Raw genomic sequence first — 23,810 nt, 5'->3', positions numbered from 1 at the left:
ACTTTAGGGTTTACTCCTATTTTTGAGGTGAACAGAAGTATTTTGATCTTTCATGTAGAATATAAATATTTAGGAAGACATCATCTCAAATTTTTCAGGTCCATTTCATCTTACAGGGAGAGAAAAATGGGAGTACATACAGGATTTTAGTATGCTGATTGTTACCCTAACCACACTTCCTGGGTTACTAACATTTTCTCTATTTATCCAGACATCTCATTCTAAAGGCTATACAAAAAGCTGGATCACTTTTGCCTCTTGTTGTATACTAACATAATATGAACATACTAATTATACATACCACCATAGTATAGATACATTGTAAATGATGGTAGATAAAGTCCATTTGGCCCATCCAGTCTGCCCAGTTATCTTTCTCTTCAATGTTGCTGCATCACCGCTGTTAGGGTAGTAACCATGACCACTTCATGAAGGTTACCCCAACTTGTCTTGGAAACCAAATGGAGCCATACCTCTAATATTAGGATTGTGAGATTGCACCTGTGAGCAAAGCTTTTGATGCTGTTACCACAACATTTTTTGAAGCTACTCCATGCCAGTTTCTCCAACTATTTTGGAAGCTTCATACAGTCGACCATGCCTGGCTATTTGCTTGTATTTTCCCTTATTGACCTTCTAAAGTTTCATATACTTGAGCAAACACTCAAGCCATTTCCTTTATGTCTTCTACCTGTTACCCCTCATCTGGCCTTACCACTATGTTCTGTGTCTGTTCTAAGTATGTTAAACTCTTTCACAATTTTGGCATAAGAATGGCAGATTAAGTTTAATATGGATAAGTACAAAGTGATACGCAAAGGAAAAATAATCATAACTGTACGTATACAATGCTGGGCTTGGAGTCATTATGGACAATACATTGAAATCTTCAGCTCAGTGAGCAATGGCAGTCTAAAAAGCAAATAGAATGTTAGGGATTATTCTGAAAAGAATGGAGCGTAAAATTGTGAATATCATAATGCTTCTGAATAGATCTATGGTGCAACCATATCTTGAAACTATGTGCAGTTCTGGTTACCCCACCTTACAAAAGATATAGTGGAACTAGAAAAGGTACTGTGAAGGGCAACCAACATGATAAAGGGGATGGAATGGCTCCCTTATGAAGAAAGGCTAAACAGGTTAAGGCTCTTTAGCTTGGAGAAGAGATGACTGAGAAGGGATATGAATAAGTCCAAACAGGTAAATAGAAATTGGTTACTAAAACTAGGGAACACCCCATGAAACTAGCAGGTAGAAGATTTAAAATAAATTAAGGAACATATTTTTTCACTCAATGCACAATTAAGATATGGAATCTGTTGCCAGAGAATGCAGTGAAGGCATTTAGCGTATCTGGATTTAAAAGGGATTTGGATAAATTGCTGAAGGAACAGTCCATTGAAAATTATTAGCTAGGTGAACTCAAGGAAACATGGAATTGGATCTACTCTTTGTGATATGCCATGTACTTCCTAATGACTCAGATTGGCCACTATTGGAGACAGGTTGCTGGACTCAATGGACCTTTGATCTGAACCAACACAGCATATCTTATGTTCGTGGTTGCTATTATCTCTGCTGCAGGGCCAGAGGAACACCACTAGGTGAGCTAGGCTTGTGCCTAGGGTGCCGAGACTTAGAGGACGCCGTGGCAGGCAGCAGAATTTTGAAAGGGAAAAAAGTGCCCTTTCAAAATTCTGCCAGCCCCCAACTCGCCCTGCCTCCCCCCAGTGCCATCCTCCCGACGCCCCCCCCCCTCCCTCCCGGTGGTCCAGCAGAGGGCCTGGGAGAGATTTGCCGCTCCTGGGGCCTTGGCTTCCATTAAGCAAAATGGAGCCGGTGACCTTTAGCCCCTACCATGTGACGGAGGCCAACCAATGGCACCGGTAGCCCCTATCACATGGTAGGGGCTGAAGGCCACCGGCACCATTTTGCTTAGTGGAAGCCGAGGCCCCAGGAGTGGCAGATCGCTCCCGGGCCCTCCGCTGGACCACCAGGGGGGCGTCAGGAGGGTGGCACTGGGGGGGGGGCCAGGGCGAGTTGGGGGTTGGCTGCCTGCCGCGGCGCCCCCTAAGTCTCGGCGCCTGGTCTCCGGCTGCGTCGATTTTCCTTTCTTTGGCCACGTGATCAGCTTGATCGGCTGCACCGATCTTCTTTCTGTGTGTGTGTATGTGAGAAAAGAATGGAGCTTCTGTGTATGTGCATGTGATGTGTATGTGAGAAAGGAATGTGCCAGTTTTAAAAAATGAAATGTGATAATACATATACCTCAACTTTTGTGCTGGTTTTGTTGAAAAGTTGGATGAAAGATGAAATTACTGAATTTTAAGCAACCCTCTTCTGGAAAATAAAATTTAACAAAGTGGGTAGAGACAAATACTAAAGCAAAAAAAAATTAAAGTATTTAAAATGTTCATCTCAGCAAAATCACAAATTTAAGATACTGATGCCAGGTGGGGTTTGGTTTGTTTTTTTTTAAGCATAATTTAAGCATGAAGACAAGAATAGTTCCAATCTGAAACGGTTTTGCTTTTTTTTTTTTTTTTAAGCCTTTAGAAAATGAATATTTTAAATGTCTAAGACTGGAATCTTCCCATTTAAAAAGGAAGCTGACTAAGGATGTCTTTCTGTTCCATATCTCCCACATGAATAATCATACAACTGATAGTTTGAAGAAAGACACTTGCTTTATTGCCTGAAAGTGTAAAACAAGAGAAGCTGTACGGTATGGGTGGCTGTCCCTTGGGAGGACAGAACTTGAAGGAAGGGTGTCATTTCGCCTTCTGATAGGAATATGGGTTTCCTTATTTAATGGTTGGGAGCATCACTTTCACTTTTAATAAAAGTGAAAAATGCTGCAAGTCTGAAAGCAAGGTGCTTCTGTGAGAGTGTAATGTGTATGTGAGACAAGGAGGGTGCTTCTGTATGTGTGTGGTGTATATGTGAGTCAGGGAGGATGCTTGTGGGTGTCAATGTGTGTGTGTGCGAGAGAGATGGAGCATGTTTTTGGCTGGCTTGTGGCTGTGAGAGAGGGCATGTGTGTGATTGAGAGCTTGTGTGTAAGTGAGAGCGAGAGCATTGTGTGATTGAGAGAGACTGGCCAGAGAGGTTACGTCTGTATGTGTGAGAGACTGATCAGGGAGATGACTGGTATGTGTGTGCTTGTGTGTGTGTGAGAGAGAGAGAGAGAGACTGGTTGGGGAGATGATTGGTGCGTGAGAGACAGAAACTAGTCCTGAGGGTGTGACTGGTGTGTGTGTGTGAGAGAGAAGAGACTGGTTGTGGTCCCTAAGGAAGAGGACTGTGAGGACAGCTTCAGCAGCTACTGCTGCTTCTGGTGTGACCTGCAAGGGAAAGGAGTAGGAGAACTGCTGGAGAGGGTAAGTAAAGGTGGCTTTTTAAGTTCATTTTTCTTGATTGACTACCATTTTAATTATTGGGTAGTATGTGATGTTCTGCTGTTTGGAATAGTTTACTGGTGTTTGGTAAAGCTTTCAAAATTTGCATGTCTTTAATTATTGGATATTCTATTCATCAGCTGTTTTGAAATTATTTTATTTGTATGATTTTATAATTATGATTAATGATTTATATATCTTGATTTTATTGATTTGTTTCACGAGGAATGGTGAAAATTTTGTTTTTCCATTGTTATACTGTATAGAGTCTGGCGTGATGCATTTTATAGTTCAGTTTTTGTCTGCACATTTCTATTTATACTTTATGTGGCTTTATTCTGTATTTGGTGAGGGTTTGTGTTCTGCATGCAAAGACTGAGATGAAGCATTCTTTTAGCATAAGGTTTCTCTGCAGGTATCTGTAGTAGCTTGGCCTGTTCTGTTTTCCTGATAGGAGGTGTATTGATATTTTACATTCTGGTGTAATATTTGTGGTAGTCTTTTTCATAGGTGGGGTTGTTATTCTTAGAGTGTTGGCAAATAGTACTGTGTTGATACGGGAGGACCATGCCGAAATATATCACAATAGGTATGATGCCATATGATTTCCAAGATGCAAAGTTTTCTTGATGGCATCACAACAGGTCAGTGAAGAACTAGTACTGTTGCACGGGGGTTTAAGATGTACAGGATCAGCTAGATGTGAGGTTGCCTACATGTGTTAGGAGTAACAGTTTGTATAACATTCGTAGCTCATTAAAGGGTTAAGACAGAGAGAAAGGAAACAGAAACAGAAGCGCATTATAGGAGGGATGGAGAAGGGGATGTGTATGAGAGAGATTCTTTACGAGATGGGGAGAGAAAGTAAGACCCAAGATTTTTCCTCCCCAGTGGGGAAGCTGGACTGAGGGGGATGTTGCAACATTACAAGCCATATATTCAAATTAACTGGAAAAGGTACCCAGCTCTAGTGTCCATGCCAATAAAACACTGAAACACGTTATTAGTACACTAATTAGCTGGAAAATAAACATCTACGTTTACAGGGCCTGATATTCAAGAGCATCCAGGTATGTAACTTAGCTGGACATGACTTATTCAGCTAAGTTATAAGGGATATTCAGCTCTATGACTGGTCTAACATATCTGATTAACTTAACCAGATAAGAGTGAATATCGCTACTTCTCCGGTTAAGTTAACCAGATAAATAGCACCACACCAAGCCGCTCACTGCCCTCCCACATAGTCCTCTGGCTAAGAGATAGCTGGATAAGTGACTGTGCTGTAGACTATTTCTGTAAAGTGATATGCTAATATCTCATGCATACATCAGATGTTGCATGTTGATGACAATACAGCCATGCCCTCGGTGCGCTCTCTGACACTGGATATGAGCTTGCATGCAAAGGGAGGGCCTTATTTAAGAAATATTTTTTTTCCCATAGACACAGAAGTGGAAAAAAGCCTTAGTGAATTGGCTCCTAAAATTGCTTTGCATAAGTTATTTAAAAAGGCTCTTAATGTGCTAATGACATTATGCTGTTCACATGCTAACAGCATCACAAATAAAATATAATCCAATGACTGCATTTAGTCGCTAATGCATAATTGGTAACCTATTTATAATTTTTTTTAAATTAGTCTGTTTTGGATGCTGCTAATCTCTGCTTTTAAATGTCAAAAAAGAGTTTAAGGCACACTGCTAAGCTTAAGAACCTTTCACTGTACTTGAGAGTTGCTTTTAGTTAGATTGAGAAAAAAGTGATAACTTTTAACCTTCTATTTAAAGAAGCAGAAATGTATTTCCCCAAGTTCTTTTTTTTTTGTAAACATTTTTTATTAACAAACATGCTGACAATAATAGTTAAGGTGCATACACAAGTTAATAATTTCATTTCTATGGCTATGAGACGAACCTTAATGGACATGTTTCTGTAGCTGTATCATTTCTACAGTTATCAATCTGACTCTCTTATTTTCTAATAAAGTAGATGCATATGTCTGCAAATTATGGTGAACCTTCTGCCACTATCAAGAATTTTTTTGTTCCGATGTTTTAGTCTGAATGTAGTTTGTTTTAGTTTATTTTTATTATGTACACTATGTTTTATTGCTTTTATTTTATTTTCTGGAAACTGTAATGTTTTCCTGTATATCGATATGATTTGCCTAAACTAAACTAAACTAGCAGCATGATTCATTCTATGTCTACGGGAAAAGACCTTGATGAATCAGGCCCTAAATCAAGGGAGTACTGAGAAAGATACCAGGAGAAGTCACAAGGCTATTCTATTAGCATACATTTGGGGGTCAATTTTCAAAGACCCACTGAGCACATAGGATAGTTAATATGACTTGGTTATCTTTAGGTGGATTTTGAGCCATGCTTAACTGGCTAAGTTTATAGCTGAAAATTCTTCCTAGATTTAGGACTGCTATTTTTGGCCTAAACCTAGCTGGTTATTTGCTAAAGATAATTAGCTAAGCAGTTAGCTGGATTGATGCAAGCTATTTGTGCAGCCACAGTTATCCAGCTAAACTTAGCTGGTTGATGCTGAAAATCTGCACCAACCAGCTAAACTGCAAACCAGTCCCGGGAACTCCTCCAGAGCGGCCTCTTTTTCGACCGACTAAATGTGTCCATCCTGTGAGTTTAGGTGGACAAATTTAGCCAGTCAGTGGGAAAAAATATTTCTAAATCAAAGGTTTATCCAAATAACTTCTGCAGTTTGCCAGGCCACTGGTTCTCAACCAGTCCTTGGACCACACTTGGAACAGCCAGTCTGTTTTTCAGGATAGCCACAATGAATATGTATGGGATAGATCTGCATGCACTGTTTCCATTATATACCAATCTATTGCTTGCATATTTATTGCAGATATCCTAAAAACCAGACTGGTAAGGTGTGTCCCAAGGGCAAGGTTGAGCACCAGGGGCGGATTCCCAATGACGACCGGCCCGGGGATTTGCCGCCCAGGAGATACCATGTGGTCTGCTGACCGCGGCTCTGTCACGGCCACGCTTGGCAGACCATGTGACTAGAGCGACTGGCCCACCAGGGGATGCCCGATCCCCCTATAGGCCAGTCCGCCCCTGATCAACACCAATGAGCCAGGCAAACCTTTTGAAAATGTACATGTCTTGTATTGCAGAATGTTTTAAAGCAAATTCTGTCTGCTTCTTTTACTCTCTTAATATGAAAACTTTGCTGGGTGTGCTGTAAAAAAAAGATAAAGTTAGGTGGCCTAGGAAGTGTTATCTGTTTTACCACATACAAGAGGGGCATACTATAGATATAAAAGTGGGTTGTGCGTGTGATGGTGGTGGGATGATGTTACAGGTTCACTCTGGGAGTGTAGTAAGACACAAAGGGCCAGTATCCCCCAAGCAGCTCCCCTGGCAAGCTCTGCTATTCCATACACAAGACAGATATCCTGTAGGATCCTTTCCTGACAGGATCCATTATACAAAGCACTTCATGCCACACTCACACATTGATTCAATACAACTTCAGATGCCATGATAAACTGTTTTTTGTTTTTTTTTTTATTATCATTGCGAAGTTACATTCCATAAAGCAAGGCAGCAAAGTAATGTGCAGATACAGCAAAGACAATAGTTGCAGTACTATACTTTTCTTATGATTATTGGGAGGACAGCTGAAAATTTGGGATTCTTTCTCGCTGTCTGTCCCTCTCTTGATATGCCTTAATGCCTTTATTAGAGGCCTAAACTGTCTCATTACCTAAACTGTCTCTCCTACTGAGAAGTAACTGTCTTACATGGATCTCACAGTTATTAGCATTCTTTATTGGTAGATAGCTTCTGCTCCTAAATGGCCTGCCTGCTCATGAATCCATTATGCTAATGCCTCAGGTACTTCTGCTAAATCATCAGAGGAAACTTGGGCTCTGAGAAAGAGCTTCAGAATCACAACCTCTATGAAATCCAAGAGACAAATGCTTCGAAATGGTGACTGGTTCAAAGTTGCTTTCAGTTTCAGGTAAAGAGAAAAAATGAAGAATTCACTATCAATCTATGCAGCTGTGAGCTAGCATTTAGTGATTGAAAAAGTATTTTACCTTGATTGGTCCATCTTCTTCCTTGTTTTTTCTCAACCTGACTCTAATCTGTCTGGCTTGCCTTGCAGTGAAAAAGTGCAGTTTTCTTTCCCTATAGGCTTGAATGGGATCCAAAAATGAATGCAAACAAACATTTTCATTATTTTCAGAGGCATAACTCCATTCATTCTGTTTAGAAGTAAACAAAATAAAAATGGCCTTTTATGGTTCAGATTCCCATTTGTCCCAAACAAATGCACATCCCTAACATTCATGTCTTTTAGATAGTATTCTGCCTCTTAGGGTGCAATAGATTTCTACGATAGGGCTTGAAAACAAGAGATATTATGGGGTAGATTTTCAAAGGGGTACGTGTGAAAGATACGCGCGTACCCCCCGAAACCAACCCGAAACCCCCCCTGCGCGCGCCGGGCCTATTTTGCATAGGCTCGGCGGCGCGCATGGTCGAGGGCGTGGTCGAGGCCTCCGGACCAGCCCCCGAGTTGGGTGATGGCGCGCCAGCAGCCCGCTGGCATGTGCAGATTTACGCCTGCTTTCCGCAGGCGTAAATCTGCCAACAAAGGTAGGGGGGGTTTAGATAGGGCCGGGGGGGGGGGGTTAGGTAGGGGAAGGGAGGGGAAGGGGAGGGGAGGCAGAAGGAAAGTTCCCTCCGAGGCCGCTCCGATTTCGGAGCGGCCTCGGGGGGAACAGGCAGCGCGTGCTGGGCTCGGTGCGCGCAGGTTGCACAAATGTGCACCCCCTTGCGCGCGCTGACCATGGATTTTATAAGATACGCGCGTATCTTATAAAATCCAGCGTACTTTTGTTCGCGCCTGGTGCACAAACAAAAGTACGCCCGTGCGTACATTTATAAAATCTACCCCACTGTTTGTAGTTGAACATTTTTTATGGAGTGGCATTAGTCAAAATGTGGCCATGTGATCAAAAGTTAGGATAGTAAACACTAAGGGGCGGATTTTAAAAGGCCTGCACGCGTAAATCCTTCCGGACGTGGCGTTTCGGGGGCGTGCCGCGGCGTTTCGGGGGTGGGCCCGGGGGCATGGCGCCAGCCCGGGGGCGTGGTCGAGGCCTCTGGACCAGCCCCCGGGACCGGAGGACGGAGTGGGGCTGCCGGCGACGCACGCAAAGGTAGGGGGGGGTTTAGATAGGGCCGGGGGGGTGGGTTAGGTAGGGGAAGGGAGGGGAAGGTGGGAGGAGGGCGAAGGAAAGTTCCCTCCGAGGCCGCTCTGAAATCGGAGCGGCCTCGGAGGGAACAGGCAGCGCGCGCTGGGATCGGCGTGCACAGGTTGCACAAATGTGCACCCCCTTGCGTGCGCCGACCCCGGATTTTATAAGATACGCGCGGCTACGCACATATCTTATAAAATCCAGCGTACGTTTGTTCGCGCCTGGTGCGCGAACAAAAATACGCGATTGCGCAAGTATTTAAAATCTACCCCTAAATATTTTTCTTTCTTGTTCATTTGCATGAGAATATGCAACTTTTCTCCTTTTACTAAAATGTTTCAAGCAAAGGTGAACCAGGTCACGTTCTCAAGAGAGTGAGCCCTTGGGCCACGGCACAACCCCAGGGCGAGGCTCCATGGTACGTGTTGAGGCTAGGCAAAGTGTATCCAAGCATGGGCTGGACAGGACTGGAGACTTGGAACACTTTGACCTCCACTGCACCTGTATGCACTGGAATGAGACCCAACAATGCACTGCTGATCTCTTTGGTAGCCTTCCGACCACTCAAAAGTTATTTTGGACCTGCTGCTTGGAACGGCGAGTGCGTCAGGAAAGACGGAGGTCAAGGACAGAAGATGACTCTGGAACAAGGACATGATGAAGGCACTGGAGACATGGACGAGACGAAAGCACTGAAGACTTGGATGAGATGAAGATTCAGGTTCCGGATTTGGGTTCAGGTTTAAGATTCAGGGACAGATTCAGGATTTAGACTCAGGTTCAGGATTCAGATGCGGATAGAGCCCTGTGCTACAGTGTGTCTTACACAGCCTGTAGACTGGTCGCGGACCATGCCGAATGCAAAGCAGGCTCCATGCTTGGAACATGACAAAGACTGATACTGGAAAGATGACGAAGACTCTGGGGGAGTCCTGTCCCACTGCATGGTCTACACAACCCGTGGCTGGTCACAGAGCACGGAAAGGCAGAGCAGATTCTGGGCTGGACTCTTGGACATGGACGAACTCTGGAACAAGGAACTCTGAAGATCAGGAACAGGATTCAAGGATTCAGAATTCAGGAACTCAGAACCAGGGACAGGACACCGGCGTTTAGAAGCAAGGACCTTCTGGAGACTTAGAGGCAGGCCTTGTGCCACAAGGCACCCTACACAACCCGTGGGCTGGTTGTGGAGCATGACTGTGCCTGGAAAAGTGGACGAGGAGAAGACCTGGAAGCAGGATGAGGAGAAGAACTGGAACAACAGGACGAAGATGCAGGACCAGAACACGTTGAAGACACAGGGACCATTGAGAGACCAAGAACATCAAGGAACATGAAGGTCTTAAAGAAGTGAAGACTTAAACAGGAAGCACTACAGGAGCGAGAAGCTGGACCAGGAACTCCAGGAGCACCCAACTCCTTGTGAAGACGATGAGGGACAAACTGAAGAGCCCTTTTATAGGACAAGAAGGCTGACATAATCAGGAAGGGCCGTTGGGGCTTCTCCTACCACAGGCCCTCCAAATCTTGAAGAAAGGCGCGTGTGTGCTCCTAGGAATGCTGAATCAGGAAGACGTCAGCAGTGATTCAGCTGGCAGCTCTGGGCCGTGAAGTCAAAGAGGAGTGGTTCCTGCCGCAAAGACACAGCAGCGGCGGCTCAGGGCCACGAAAGGGTAAGGGAGCCACTCACGGGTCCGACCTGCGGCAATATTCATAGCATAAATACTTCAATAATATGATATAATGTGAGGTAAAGTTTTTTCAAAATCAATGCAAAAGTAAGGAAAAATGACGATCACTTTTGAAATATAGTGTAGGCTTGTACAAAAGGCAGCGCATTGTTTCACAAATAATTTGCAAAGATGAAAATTCAGCTTTTCCCTTTTGATGAGACAATGCTTGCACATCTTAGATTGATAAAAGAGATTTCATTTTAGGCCAAGAAAGCAATGAAGAGCAAAGAGCGATTAAATAATGATGTGAGGAGGTTTCAATAACTTTCTCGTTCCAATAGATACAAATATTGTGGTCTTCCATTAAGCAATCCAAGGCAATTTTTTGGCTGACAAAATTCAAGGTTAAGCTGCTTGTCTTCTGCTTCCAATAGATTCTCAGATTATTTATATTGAATTTTGACATCAGAGATGCAGTTTAGAATGCCTGGGAGCCTGCTGATAGCTGAAAGCCAGTTTTTGATTAAAAAGAAATATGCTGCTCTACTGTTTTCAAGTTGCTACCAGTCATCCGGCAGCACCAGCAGTGTGCTCTCTTGTTTTTAATTCAGGGTGTCTGCTATTTTGCTTTTTACAGATTTTTTGCCACAGGCATGTTATTGAATTTAAAGAAATTATGTTCTAACAGTTCACCAGTCATGCCCAAAGCAATATAGGGCAGATGTTTGGAATAAATGCTGTATATTATATACAGATTCAGATCTGCAAATCGTTTTTTTTTTGACTGTTTGAAGAAATAAAGCCAAACTCCTATTTTATACTAATTGATATATTTATTCAAGCTTACAGTCCTAGGTTTAATAAAGTTACAGTTGTCATACACAGGGTGGCAAGAAAGCACTCAGCTCTTATGAGCAGGCATAAATCATAAAAAGATAAAACCAACTGTATAGGCTGTGAAGAACAGCATATCAAGCATTCTACATTTTGGAGCTTTGTTCTACCCCATAAAGGGGGTTCTTGAGTAATTTTATGATGATGTATTTTGTTTTATGTGATGTTATATGCACGGAATATTTGTTTTTTTAGTTTAGTGGAATTATGTTTTAAATGTTATGGATACTATGTATGTGAATTGTAATCCATAGTGAATATTTGTAATTGCAGAATAGAAAATAAAAAATATATAAATAAATAAATAACTAAGTGCTTTGGCCCTAATCACAATAAACACCTGGGTTGGGAAGGGTTAAATTGGATTTCTAGTTAAATATGAGGTTTTGAAATTAAATAGGCCCCCTTTCTTCAGATATGTAGATATGTGAAGTGTTTTTATGTTGTTCTAGTTAAAGATGCCATGACTAACCAAAGAACCCATTTTGTTCAGTAGAATACATACAGATACTAAGGGCTTTACTTCCTAAGATATCATTTTTCAAAGGGTTTAGGAACCTAACTTTGAGAATTAGACTCATAAATTGGCCCATTGGAAAATGTGTTGGGGATGAGTGCCTAAATGTAAGCTTCTAGTTTTACTAGGCTCCCATCAGAGTTTTTGGAGAACAGAGATCAAACTAAACTGGTGTGGTGACCACTGGGGTTCATTACTAATATATCCCTGGTAACTGCTTCCGCTGGGGTAGACAGACAGGTTGAAGGTTATGGGGAGGCTCCGTTCAGTACAGCCCCTCCCTTTGAGGATGTTGGGATGGCCGTCCCCCTGTGAGTTGATAAAACCAGCTCTCTCCTGAGAGCTCTGGAGGCAGTGCAGTTTTGGTATTGAACTCGGGCTGTCGGCTGCCGGTATTCAAAATGGCGCCGGCCGTTCAATGCTCCTACCATATGACAGGGGCCGACCAATGGCACAGGTAGCCCCTGTGACATAGTAAGGGCAAAGGCTATAGGCGCCATTTTGAATACCGGCAGCCGACAGCCCGAGTGCAGGAGATCGCTCCAGGACCCCCGCTGGACCACCAGGGACTTTTGGTACGTCTTAGGGGAGTCAGGAAGGTGGGGGTTTATTCGTTAGTGGTACGTTGTATTCGTGGGGGTTCGCCATACATTTCGTGACCCCCCACGAATACAACGAATATGGCATATACGTTGCGGATTGCCAATACTTTGCAAACGAATGCACACCCCTGCATTACAGCTTCCCCAACTTCTGCGTTGGCAGGTTACCAACTTTTTCATGACTTGTCTGATGCATGAATGAGATTCTGTGGTCATGCCATCTTGGAATCCTGTGGCTTATTTCAGTCTTTGGCCTTTCATGTGCTTTTAGGTGACCAAGTCTGCCAGTTCATGACATTTTCTATGGACAACCTACCTATTTTATGGTGTCCTACCCACACCAAATTTTCAGGACATTTCCAAGGGAACATGAGTGTATTTTATGGATCCATCCATGTGCCAGGACCACGGACGAGCACACATACGTGTCTTGGAAAGTAGGCTCTTGTATTTCTGACTGGAACTTCTTGTTGCTGACATGAAATTATTTTATGTACATGTAACTTTTGTTTTTATTTTTTGCTGTCAGGAAATATACAGTTGGTAACACTGTAGATGACATCCTTTCTTCTGCTCTCTTCACAAACTTTTGCTATATGTAGAAAACTGCTTCCACTGATGCTCTTATCCAGATTACTGCCCAAATTACCTGTAAAATTGGATCAAAAAATGGCCTGCTTTCCAGCACTAAACTACTGAGCATCTTCTAACTTCTTCACCTCACATGACTTAATGGAAAATAGTTGGATATTCAAACTCTCTGAGCACATCCGTACAAGTGTTAGAGCTTTTATTTTGTTTCTGATGTCAGCTTCTATTTTCTGCTATTCCGTTTCTGCTTTTTATAAAGGGATTAAGTCGTCAGATCTTTTTTTTAATGATTTTGTCTTGACCTCTGCTCTCTCTCTTTGGCATAGCTCCTGGTTTTACCTCATCCAATTGTACGTGTGAAGCAAAAAAAAGAAACCCAGAATTTTGTAAGCGGCAGTTGTACTGTGAGAGTGCTTGCTTCAGTATGTAGAGCTGCATGGGAAGCAGAAGTGCTTTCCGGTCTTCACATCTCTTTGGATTTATGCAGTGGTGCACAAAGCAGAAAATGTTTGTTGTTTTTTTTGTTGGGTTTTTTTTTTAATCTTCCTTTTTTCGGAAGTCCTGGCAAATTGTTTGGCTTCAAACTGCCATAAAAAGAAAATGACATTCCCAGTTTATCACAGCTGCCATGTTATACTCTGAATAATATAGTGAAGATGTGGATGATTAGCGGTTTTATGATATCACTGAGTACTAGTGTGTTCAACAGGATTTCCTGGCACATTCTGTAAGCTTCCCATGATGATAGAGAAAACCCAATCTCTGATGGTTGACATATTAGAAAACGTTCCAACAAAATCAAATGTGCTTTGTAAAATACATATTAGATCATACTTTTATTCCACTGAAGTGGGATAAACAATGCTTTTTGCTTTAGAATTAGGGGTGAACAGACACATTTTTTCTGGTTCCAGCTTTCTGAGCATGCCACATAAGGTTGCCCATTGAGAAAAAGCAGGAGTCTATAGCTTAATACCTGCAGATGTATGCGCCGCACTTCTTACATTTTCAGCTCCTCGTGAGGATGCCTGCCTTCTTCTTTGAGTATCTAACTGAATTTGCCTCTCTACCAACATTTTTGGTTGCTTGCTGGTGAGGTTGCTTGCCATGTTCTCTGATTATCCCTCTTCGTTCTCAGCTTCTAGGTAAGCTGCCATTCTATTCAGGGCTGAGGATCTTCTGCTCATCAGGGTTCTTGGTTTCAGTGGCATTTTTATCAAATCTGAAGGTCACTATTTTAAACTGTTTGTTACGAACAAAACACAAATTTACATTTTTTCTTTGCAAGGCATGCTAGGATATGCAAGTGTAATATAATATTACATCTTTCATTTAAAGGCTTCAGTTTGAAGCCTCAAGCTTGGAAGAAGCTATTTGGATATTTTGGATCAAAAAGTAGCCCATGACCTTCCTCTGGCTATTTCCTGACAAGTTTGGTTGCATTTACTCGAACAGTGTCAAAATGCATAAAGAACAAACACATTTAAAAGAAAAAGTATGTATTAAGCTACTATTGTATTTTTATAGCATATAAAACATAGTCCTAGGAATTCCTTATGCCTCTGCCTCCTCCAGGTAATATCCTCTGTGCAGATCTGTTCCAGGGTTTTTCATAAGCCAGCTATTAGAAAAGTGGATGACAGAATTTTGCAGTTACAAAGTCCATTTCCTTTTCCCGTAACAACCTCTCCTTCAGTTGTAACCGGTCATTGTGATATAAACAATCTACTCCATGATTCTCCACAGCTGACATCTCATATTGTCAAGGGCAGAAAAGCTTATTAGGAATTCAACCCGATAAAAATCTAGTAATATACCCTGACCTCTCCTTTCACGCTTTGAGTTAGCTTATGTTCTGTCTCCATCTTTAGAACAATGATTATTTCCTCTGCACCTTATACCAAGAGAACCGGAATATTATATCTAATTCCACAGAGAAAACATGCCATATGTAGTCGTGATTTATCATATTTGCTTTATATCCTAACTGTGCGTGCAGCTTTTGAGTTTTGCTGAACCATGAAATTGTATGGTGTCTTGGACAAAGAACGAAGAATACAACTGCCATAAAAAGAAAATGACATTCCCAGTTTATCACAGCTGCCATGTTATACTCTGAATAATATAGTGAAGATGTGGATGATTAGCTGTTTTATGATATCACTGAGTGCTAGTGTGTTCAACAGGATTTCCTGGCACATTCTGTGGGATATCTTGGCATATGCACCCACAGAGTATATTGTAAATAATACTTGTTTCTTTTTTATATTATTGTAAAATGTCCCTTCACTATAAGTGGGCCCTGTCTTTAAAAAAAAGAGGGAAAAGGATCCCAGTGAGCACTGATTTGAATTTTGTAATGCTTTCGATACCAAGGGGCCGGGGTTGCTGGTGGTTTGTTTTCAGAGCTCTGATATATAGAATAGTCTGCCCATAGCACCAGAAGCATTAGAAGGTGATTGCTATCTTGTCTCTTACAGGAAAAATTGCATGATTACTGCCTTCAGTTCAACCATTCCATTCATCAGAGGTCTTCTCTGTAAAGCTGGCTCAGGGCTTCGAACAAATTGGGTTCCCTAGTTCAATTATTTGCCTCCTCTTTTAAAGGTAAAAAAGGAGACCCTGTCTACAGCAGTAGAACATTTTCAAATCTTGAACTTTCAGACACAGATCTCAACAGTTGCAACGTATGTCAGTCCATTGGGCCTTCTAGGTGCTGTTGGTCAACTGGGTCTAAGAGCAAAGCAGTTACCACTTATGAGGCCCCGCAGGGCTCTGCTCTGTGTTCAGTAAATGCTCTGCTGTCAGTGTGGTACTGTAGTGGCAAGACGCTCTGAAAGGAGCTAACAACATGAAGATATTATATGAAATGAACAAGTGTGAAAAGCACCAAAGAGTGGGCCCTATCACTCATGGAGTTTTTATTCAAATTTCCAAAGGGAAAAACAGACTTTTCAGTTTGCTCTTCTTGTGTGTAAAAATGGATTATACTTACTGTAACTGAATGTTATTTGCATTGAACTACCAATTAAAAGGCATGAGCTAAATACAGAATGAGTAAATATACTTGTATTTTCTGTCTTCTGCTGGTCTTAGAATAGTCAAGTCTGAAGTTTCTATTGATCCTCCCCTTCAAGATACATAATATTGACGTGCTGAAGACATTTTAATTAACAGAACTGCGGTATACAGCTTGCAGTGTTACCCTGCCTCCTAGGAGGACTATTTTATTTCATAGGAAGCTTTGATGTCACAGGTCATTTTTAGATTGTTGGTTTCCAGTATTCATCTCGTAAACTGATACACAGAGTCAGGGCATCTGTTTTGATACCTTTAACTAGACCAATGAAAAAACATAAATATTATTGGATGCTGGTTTTAGAGCATCATAAATCCCTCCCCCAGATGTCTCCTCATCCGTTAATAATGAGGTGGATTTTAAAAGGGAATGCGCATGTCAAAATCGGGAGATGGGCGCACACCTAGCACATATGTGGGTGTCCACCCGATTTTATAAAGTGGGCGGATGCGCATGCATTGGAAACAGGGGGGCATGGGGCATTCTGGAGCGTGGCCAAGAGATGTACGCGCAAGTCCCTACGCGCCTGGGCGCACGTCCAGCTCCAGGGCCGTGTAAGTTTACTTCTGCTACGGAGGAGGTGTAAATTTAAAACAAACCTAAATACAAGTATCCCTGAGGGGTTTAAAGGGCTTGGAGTAACTGGAGGGACTGCAGGCTAAAGACATCGGAGGGGGGGGGGGTGGAGGACTTAGCTCTAGTCTGGGTGAACTGGTACATGAACTGGTGAAACTGGTCTTGGTGGGGAGGTGCGCCTGTTATGAAATTCTCCCACTTGTGCGGCTCAAATCTGACTTTACACGGCTGTGCACTCCCACTTGCAAAATTAGGTGCACACATACACATGCAAGGCTATTTTATAACATATGTGCATATGTGCTCATATGTTATTAAATTGTTGCGTCTCTGGGCACTCGCTGAGGAACACATGTACATGTGCACCCGCTAGTCTGTTTCAAAGTCACCATCAAGTCGTGTATTACCTAAGAAATGTAGAGGTCCATATTCAAAAGCCATTTAGACGGATAACTGAAAAGTTACCTGTCTAAATGGCACAACTGGCATATTCAGCCATTTATTTGGCTAAATTATAGCTGGATGACTATTTATCGGCTATAATTTATCCAGATAAACAAAGGGGCATTTTAGGGGTGTTCCAGGGAGGGGTTGAGTTATCCAGCTAACGTAGCCAAATATTGCATATTCCTGGCTAAGTTATCCAGCCTTGTGTGACCTGATAACTTTACACTTAACTGGCTACTACCATCCTAGTAGCGTAGCAATGGCAGAATCGCCAGGCCAGGATACGAGGGTGGGAGGGTATAAAAGGGAAAGTGCGACTACTTTGCTTGAATCTTCACAAGAAATGATTGTAACGCAGAGGAGAACGCTGTTGGTCTCTTTTGCGTTCCTTATGGAAAAAATAACTTATTTAAGTGTTACTTCAGGAACAACCAAGTTAAGGGGCGGATTTTCAAAGTGTTATGCACATATATTACGCGTGTAACCCCGAAAACCCGCTCCTGCGCGCCGAGCCTATTTTGCCTAGGCTCGGCGATGCGTGCAAGCCCTGGAACATGCGTATGTCCCGGGGCTTGAAAAAAGGGGCGGGGAATGGGAGGGGCGGTCCGGGGGCAGGGCGGGGCCGGAGCCTCCAGGCACAGCAGCCATTTGCCGCTGTGCCCGGGATCGCGGGCCGCAACCTACGCCTGCCCAGAGGCAAGCGCAACTTATAGGATAAAGGTAAGGAGGGTTTAGGTAGGGCTGGGGGCGGATTAGGTAAGGGAAGGAAGGTGGGGGGGGGGGGGGGGGGGGGGGGGGGCGGAAGGAAAGTTCCTTCCAAGGCCGCTCCGATTTCAGAGCGGCCTCAGAGGGAACGGAGGAAGGCTGCGCGGCTCAGTGCGCGCAAGTTGCACAATTGTGCACCCCCTTGTGCGTGCCAACCCTGGATTTTATAACATGCACGTGGCTGCTCACACATGTTATAAAATCGGGCGTTTATTTGTGCTCACCGGGTTGCGCATACCTTTTCAAATCCAGCCCTTAGTTTTTTGGTCATAAATTGTGGTGCTACCCAGATTTAGTTAAATCTACCCAAACCAGAAGGAAACTATTTCTTAATATGAGAGCGGAAGCATTGCAGAAGGGAGCTAAGTTCAAACAAACTGCGATTTCCTTGCAAATGTCATATTATCTATCAGGAGCAAAATTATATATTCCTAGAACCATTGCAGCTTAGGGCTTTCTTAGACTCTCGCCCCTAGAATATCCCACTGAAAGCCGGTTATGAATAAAATAATAGGCGATGTTATCCTTTCAGGCATCCCTTATGATAATTATTGTAGTTTTTCCTTTTGAACTCGCTCCATTACTTAGGGTTCTCCCATATTTTCTTTATTGTGTGTAAGTACAATATAAATTATTACTAATATGTAATTTATTTGTAAATTGTACATTTCTTTTTTTTTTGTACTTTCTCATTTCAAAGCAAGTGCTACTTGTAAGAATAATTAAAATCTGATAATTAAAAACAAATAAAAATTAAAAAAAAAAAAAGTGAGTGTTGGGATATGAAGCAGGGAGTGGGGTTTGGAGATTATGAATTAAAAAAAAAAAACAAAATAAAAAGGGAAGCAGGAACAGGGGGTGGAGGTGGGGGTGGGGGGTGGGGGGAACTCCTGTCTAAAATAATCATTTGTAACAATATCCAAGCAACTGAGCTGCAAGGAAGATGGGGTAAAGAAGAAGCATTATGGGCCGTCCTAAAAAATAGATGCTGGGGCATCCCTTTTAACTGGAGTGGTTTACAGGCCTCCGAATCAAACAGAAGAACTATACAGAGATCTGGTTGAAGACATCCAAAAGGTGGGGAAAAAGGGAGAAGTGGTGAATGATGAGGATTTTAATCTCCCGGATGTAGACTGGAGAATCCCTTCTGCAGAATCTAACAGAAGTAGAGAGATAGTGGATGCCCTGCAATGGGTTCTGTTCAAACAAATGGCAATGGAACCCATGAGGGGGGGGGAGCTATACTCGATTTAGTTCTCACTAATGGGGATAATGTCTCTAATGTCCGGGTGGGTGCCCACCTCAGCACCAGTGATCATCAAATGGTATGGTTTGATATCACAAATAGGATACAGAGAAGTCACACGACGACCCGAGTTTTGAATTTCAAAAATACAGCTTTCTTGAAGCGGGGAAGTACTTGGAGAGAGAACTAGAAGACTGGGAGAAAATGAGAGAGGTGGAACAACAGTGGGCCAGACTAAGAGGAGCAATTACAAAGGCAATTTAGGGAATAGCCACTGCTATTACTGGCATCAGTAGCATGGGATCTTCTTGGTGTTTGGGTACTTGCCAGGTTCTTGTGGTCTGGTTTGGCCACTGTTGGAAACAGGATGCTGGGCTTGATGGACCCTTGGTCTGACCCAGCATGGCAATTTCTTATGTTCTTAAGTAAAGAAAAGCAAGAGAAACATGAATCCTATCTGGTTCTCAAAGGAGGAGGCTGATAAAATAAAAGCAAAAAGAACAGCGCTCAAGAAATATAAAGGATCCCAAAGGGAGGAACACAAGGAAGAATATCTAGTGAAACTGAGAGAGACAAAGAAAGTAATCAAGATGGCAAAAAGTCAAGCAGAAGAAAGGATTGCCAAAGAGGTAAAGCGAGGTGACAAAAATATTTCCAGATACATCAGAGAAAGGAGAAAGGTCCGAAGTAATATAGTGAAATTGAAAGGTGAAAAGGATCATTGTGTAGAGAGAGACAAAGAAATGATAGAAATATTAAACAAATACTTCAGTTCGGTGTTCACTAAAGAAGACCCTGGAGAAGGACCGTCACTAGTTAATAAGAAAATAGAGGGGGGGGGGGGGGGGAGATGAAACTCCATTTACAGAAGAGAATATGGGAAGAGCTAGGAAAACTGAAAGTGGACAAAGCCATGGGGGTTGTTGAGGTTCATCACAGGATACTGAGGGAGCTCAGAGATGTGCTGGCGGGTCCGCTGCATGACCTGTTCAATAGATCCCTGGAAACAGGAGTGGTGCCAAGTGATTGGAGAAGAGCAGTGGTGGTCCCGCTTCACAAGAGTGGGAGCAGAGAGGAGGCTGGAAATTTCAGGTCGGTTAGCCTCACCTTGATGGTGGGAAAAGTAATGGAGACGCTGGTGAAGGAAAGAATAGTGAACTATCTACAGTCAGAAGAATTGCTGGACCAGAGGCAGCATGGATTCACCAGAGGAAGGTCCTGTCAGACAAATGTGATTGACTTTTTTTGATTGGGTAACTAAGGAATTGAATCGAGGAAGAGCGCTTGATGTCATCTACTTGGATTTCAGCAAAGTTTTTGATACAGTCCTGCATAGGAGGCTGGTGAATAAAGTGAGAAGCTTGGGAGTGAGCGCCAAGGTGGTAGCCTGGATTACAAACTGGTTGATGGATAGAAGAAAGACTGGTATTAAGTGGAGTGCCGCAAGGATCGGTGTTGGGACTGGTCCTGTTCAATATCTTTGTGAGTGACATTGCGGAAAGGATAGAAGATAAAGTTTGTCTTTTTGCAGATGATACTAAGATCTGCAACAGAGTGGATATGCCGGAAGGAGTAGAGAGAATGAGATGTGATTTAAGGAACAGTGGTTAAAGATATGGCAGCTGGGATTCAATGCCAATAAGTGCAGATTCATGCATGTGGAGTGTGGTAATTCAAAAGAGTTGTATGTCTTGGGGGGTGAATAGCTGTTGTGCACAGAGCAAGACAGGGACCTTGGGGTGATAGTGTCTAGCTAGATGGCGAAGCAATATGACAAGGCAATAGCTAAAGCCAGAAGAATGCTGGGCTACATAGAGAGAGGAATGACCAGTAAGAAAAAGGAAGTGATAGTCCCCTTGTAAAGGCCCTTGGTGAGGCCTCAACTGGAGTATTGTGTTCAGCTCTGGAGACCTTATCTCAAAAGGGACAGAGACAGGATGGAGGCAGTCCAGAGAAGGGTGACAAAAATGGTGGTGGGGGGGGGGGGGGGTCTTCATCAAATGACTTTTGAAGAGAGGTCGAAGGACCTAAATATGTATACCCTGGAGGAGAAGAGGTGCAGGAGAGATATGATACAGACCTTCAGATATCTAAAAGGTTTTAATGATGTGAAATTGACAAACCATTTCCATTGGAAAGAAATCTGAAGAACTAGGGGTCACGAAATGAAACTCCAAGGAGGATGACTCAGAACCAACATCAGGAAATATTTCTTCACAGAGAGGTTGGTGGATGCCTGGAATGCCCTTCCGGAGGAGGTGATGAAGACAAAAATGGTGAAAGATTTCAAAGGGGCATGGGATAAACATTGTAGAGCCGTAAAGGCTAGGGGATGAAAATGAAAAAAAGAGTGCATGGGGGTAACTTGCTGGTGTGGTGATTACTATCCTTAACCAACAAGCCTTCATACTGTTGATCCAACTCCATTATTGCTCTCTGCTTCAATGGCAAGAAGTAACAGGGAATTGAACTCAGACAGCAACCAACAAGGACCCTGACTTTGACGGTTTGGGAAACTAAGTAAGGTGGTGACCTGTATGGCGCAGCAGATGCTACCATAAGCTTGTGAGCAGACTGAATGGACCGTTTGATCCTTTTCTGCCGTCATTTTCTATATTTCTATGTTTCGCTGTAAATATTAAAATGGGCTGTTTTGACTTTGGAGCGGCATGTTCAGTCCCATAGGGCCTTTGAAACTCGGGTAGGAAGAAGGCAGGGAACAGGTTTAGGCCTGTAGGCCCATGATGTGTGTGTGTTTTGTTTTTTCTTACAGTGAGAGCGTAACTTAATAGGCTATATTCTTTTAAATATAGCTGGTTAATTGTAAAGTTATCTGGCTAATCATAGCCGAAAAACTCTGTACTTAACCGGAGATATTAAAAAAATTATCCAGTTATGTTTAAAGTTATCTGGCTATGGGTAATCTGATAACTTTAATTGGGGATATTCAGTGGGATGTTTACCCCACTGAATATCCAGGAGAAGTTATCTAGTTAACTTTAGCCGGATAACTTGACCACTAAATTGCCAACTGAATATTGGCCTTGTAATGTGTTTTGTGTAAAATCTGTCCTCTCTGTAATTGCTATGGAGGCAATCTGAAGGATATACCTGTAAGTTCAAGTAAGCTATGCACAATAAAATGTATGCATGTAAATGTTTCATTGATCCAATCAAGAGGCATCACAATTTGTACAGTATCTAATTTTTCCTGGGTCCAATATGGCGACGAACATTTAATTCCATGCATCATGTAGTAAAACTACCTCCCGATTATTGTCATAGCCCTTGATTATACAATCCTTGCATTATTTGATGAATTTTCTATTTCTATTTTTTTGCATTTGAATTTTTAATTTCTTCTCTGTTTTCTCTTTTCCAGGCCAGCCCTGCCCCCATAATTGTGAATACAGATACTTTGGATACCATTCCTTATGTAAGTTACACGTCCCATGTTAATTATAACAGTTGTAAACAATTCTTCTTATACTGTTAATTTCAAATCTTTAAATGTTTCTTTAAAACTGTGGGGTCCATTTTCAGCCACTATGTGGCTCAACTAGTTATGTCTAACCAGCTAACTTTAGGACAGCCCTACACCCGACTCAGATATTCGGAGTTAGCCATTTAACTTATGCGGCTAACTCCTCTCCTCCTTGGAATGCCTCTTGACTGCCCATGGAGTGCTCCCTTCTTATCCGGCTAAATTCTAGCCTGGCAATTAGTTACCTCGAGAGAATTTAGCCGGATAAGGGCTAAATATAGCCACGTAAGCCATTTAGATGGATAACTATTAACGTTATCCGTCTAAATGGCTTTTTAATAAGAATCTCACCATCATAAAGAGAGTATGCAGATGAGTTCTTGCATATCCAAATGAGTATAGCGCATGTATTTCATATTTAACTAAGCTCTTTATAGACTTTGGCTAATAACATTCCTGGAGATGATTTATAGCTTAACCGTATCTGAATGGAGCTTGCCTTTAGCTGCTAATAAAAAGGCATGAGCTAGATCTAAGTCATAAATAGTTAAATATTAAAGGTTTGGATTTCAAATTCAGGTTAGGAAGAGGGACCTCAGTTAGCGAGCATTCGTTTTCCTGACCCATGGCTGTGCACAGGTGAGGGGCAGGGACGCTTGTAAAATTGAGCGTCCGTTTTCCTGACCTGCTGACAGCCTCCTCTCCTGGCTGCCCAATGCGGAGGAGGCGCAAAGGATGCAAACATTACTGCAGCAGCCCATTTAAACATAAAATCGGGCGCCCGGGAGAGGTGGCTCAGTGCGCGTTAAGAGAGCGGGCGCGCAATCATGAGCGCCCGTGTAACGTGCGCCGATAGTGCATCGGCCAGATTGTCTGTTTTTGTTTAAAATAATTTCTTATTTTGTTTCATTTAAGAAAAAACCCCAATTTTATTTGCCTTATTTCATAAGAACATAAGACCATGCCATACTGGGTCAGACCAAGGGTTCATCAAGCCCAGCATCCTGTTTCCAACAGTGGCCAATCCAGGCCATAAGAACCTGGCAAGTACCCAAAAACTAAGTCTATTCCATGTTACCGTTGCTAGTAATGGCAGTGGCTATTCTCTAAGTGAACCTAATAGCAGGTAATGGACTTCTCCTCCAAGAACTTATCCAATCCTTTTTTAAACACAGCTATACTAACTGCACTAACCACATTCTCTGGCAACAAATTCCAGAGTTTAATTGTGCGTTGAGTGAAAAAGAACTTTCTCCGATTAGTTTTAAATGTGCCCCATGC

The 23,810-nt window shown here is 42.5% G+C and overlaps 1 protein-coding gene across 1 annotated transcript in view; it reads left to right on the top strand.

Moving 5' to 3' along the window:
• Window positions 1-23,810, top strand: part of DLG2 (discs large MAGUK scaffold protein 2) — a 2,548,136-nt gene that overhangs the window by 1,441,042 nt on the left and 1,083,284 nt on the right. The window contains exon 6 of the mRNA XM_029602231.1: window positions 22,428-22,481. Within this exon, the coding sequence (XP_029458091.1) occupies window positions 22,428-22,481 (54 nt within the window). The remainder of the gene's footprint in view (window positions 1-22,427; window positions 22,482-23,810) is intronic.

Source organism: Rhinatrema bivittatum, chromosome 5 (genome assembly GCF_901001135.1).
Source record: "Rhinatrema bivittatum chromosome 5, aRhiBiv1.1, whole genome shotgun sequence".
NCBI classification, from domain to species: domain Eukaryota; kingdom Metazoa; phylum Chordata; class Amphibia; order Gymnophiona; family Rhinatrematidae; genus Rhinatrema; species Rhinatrema bivittatum.
Note: the sequence above shows the minus strand (reverse complement) of the source record. Positions and strands in the feature narration are given on the sequence as shown.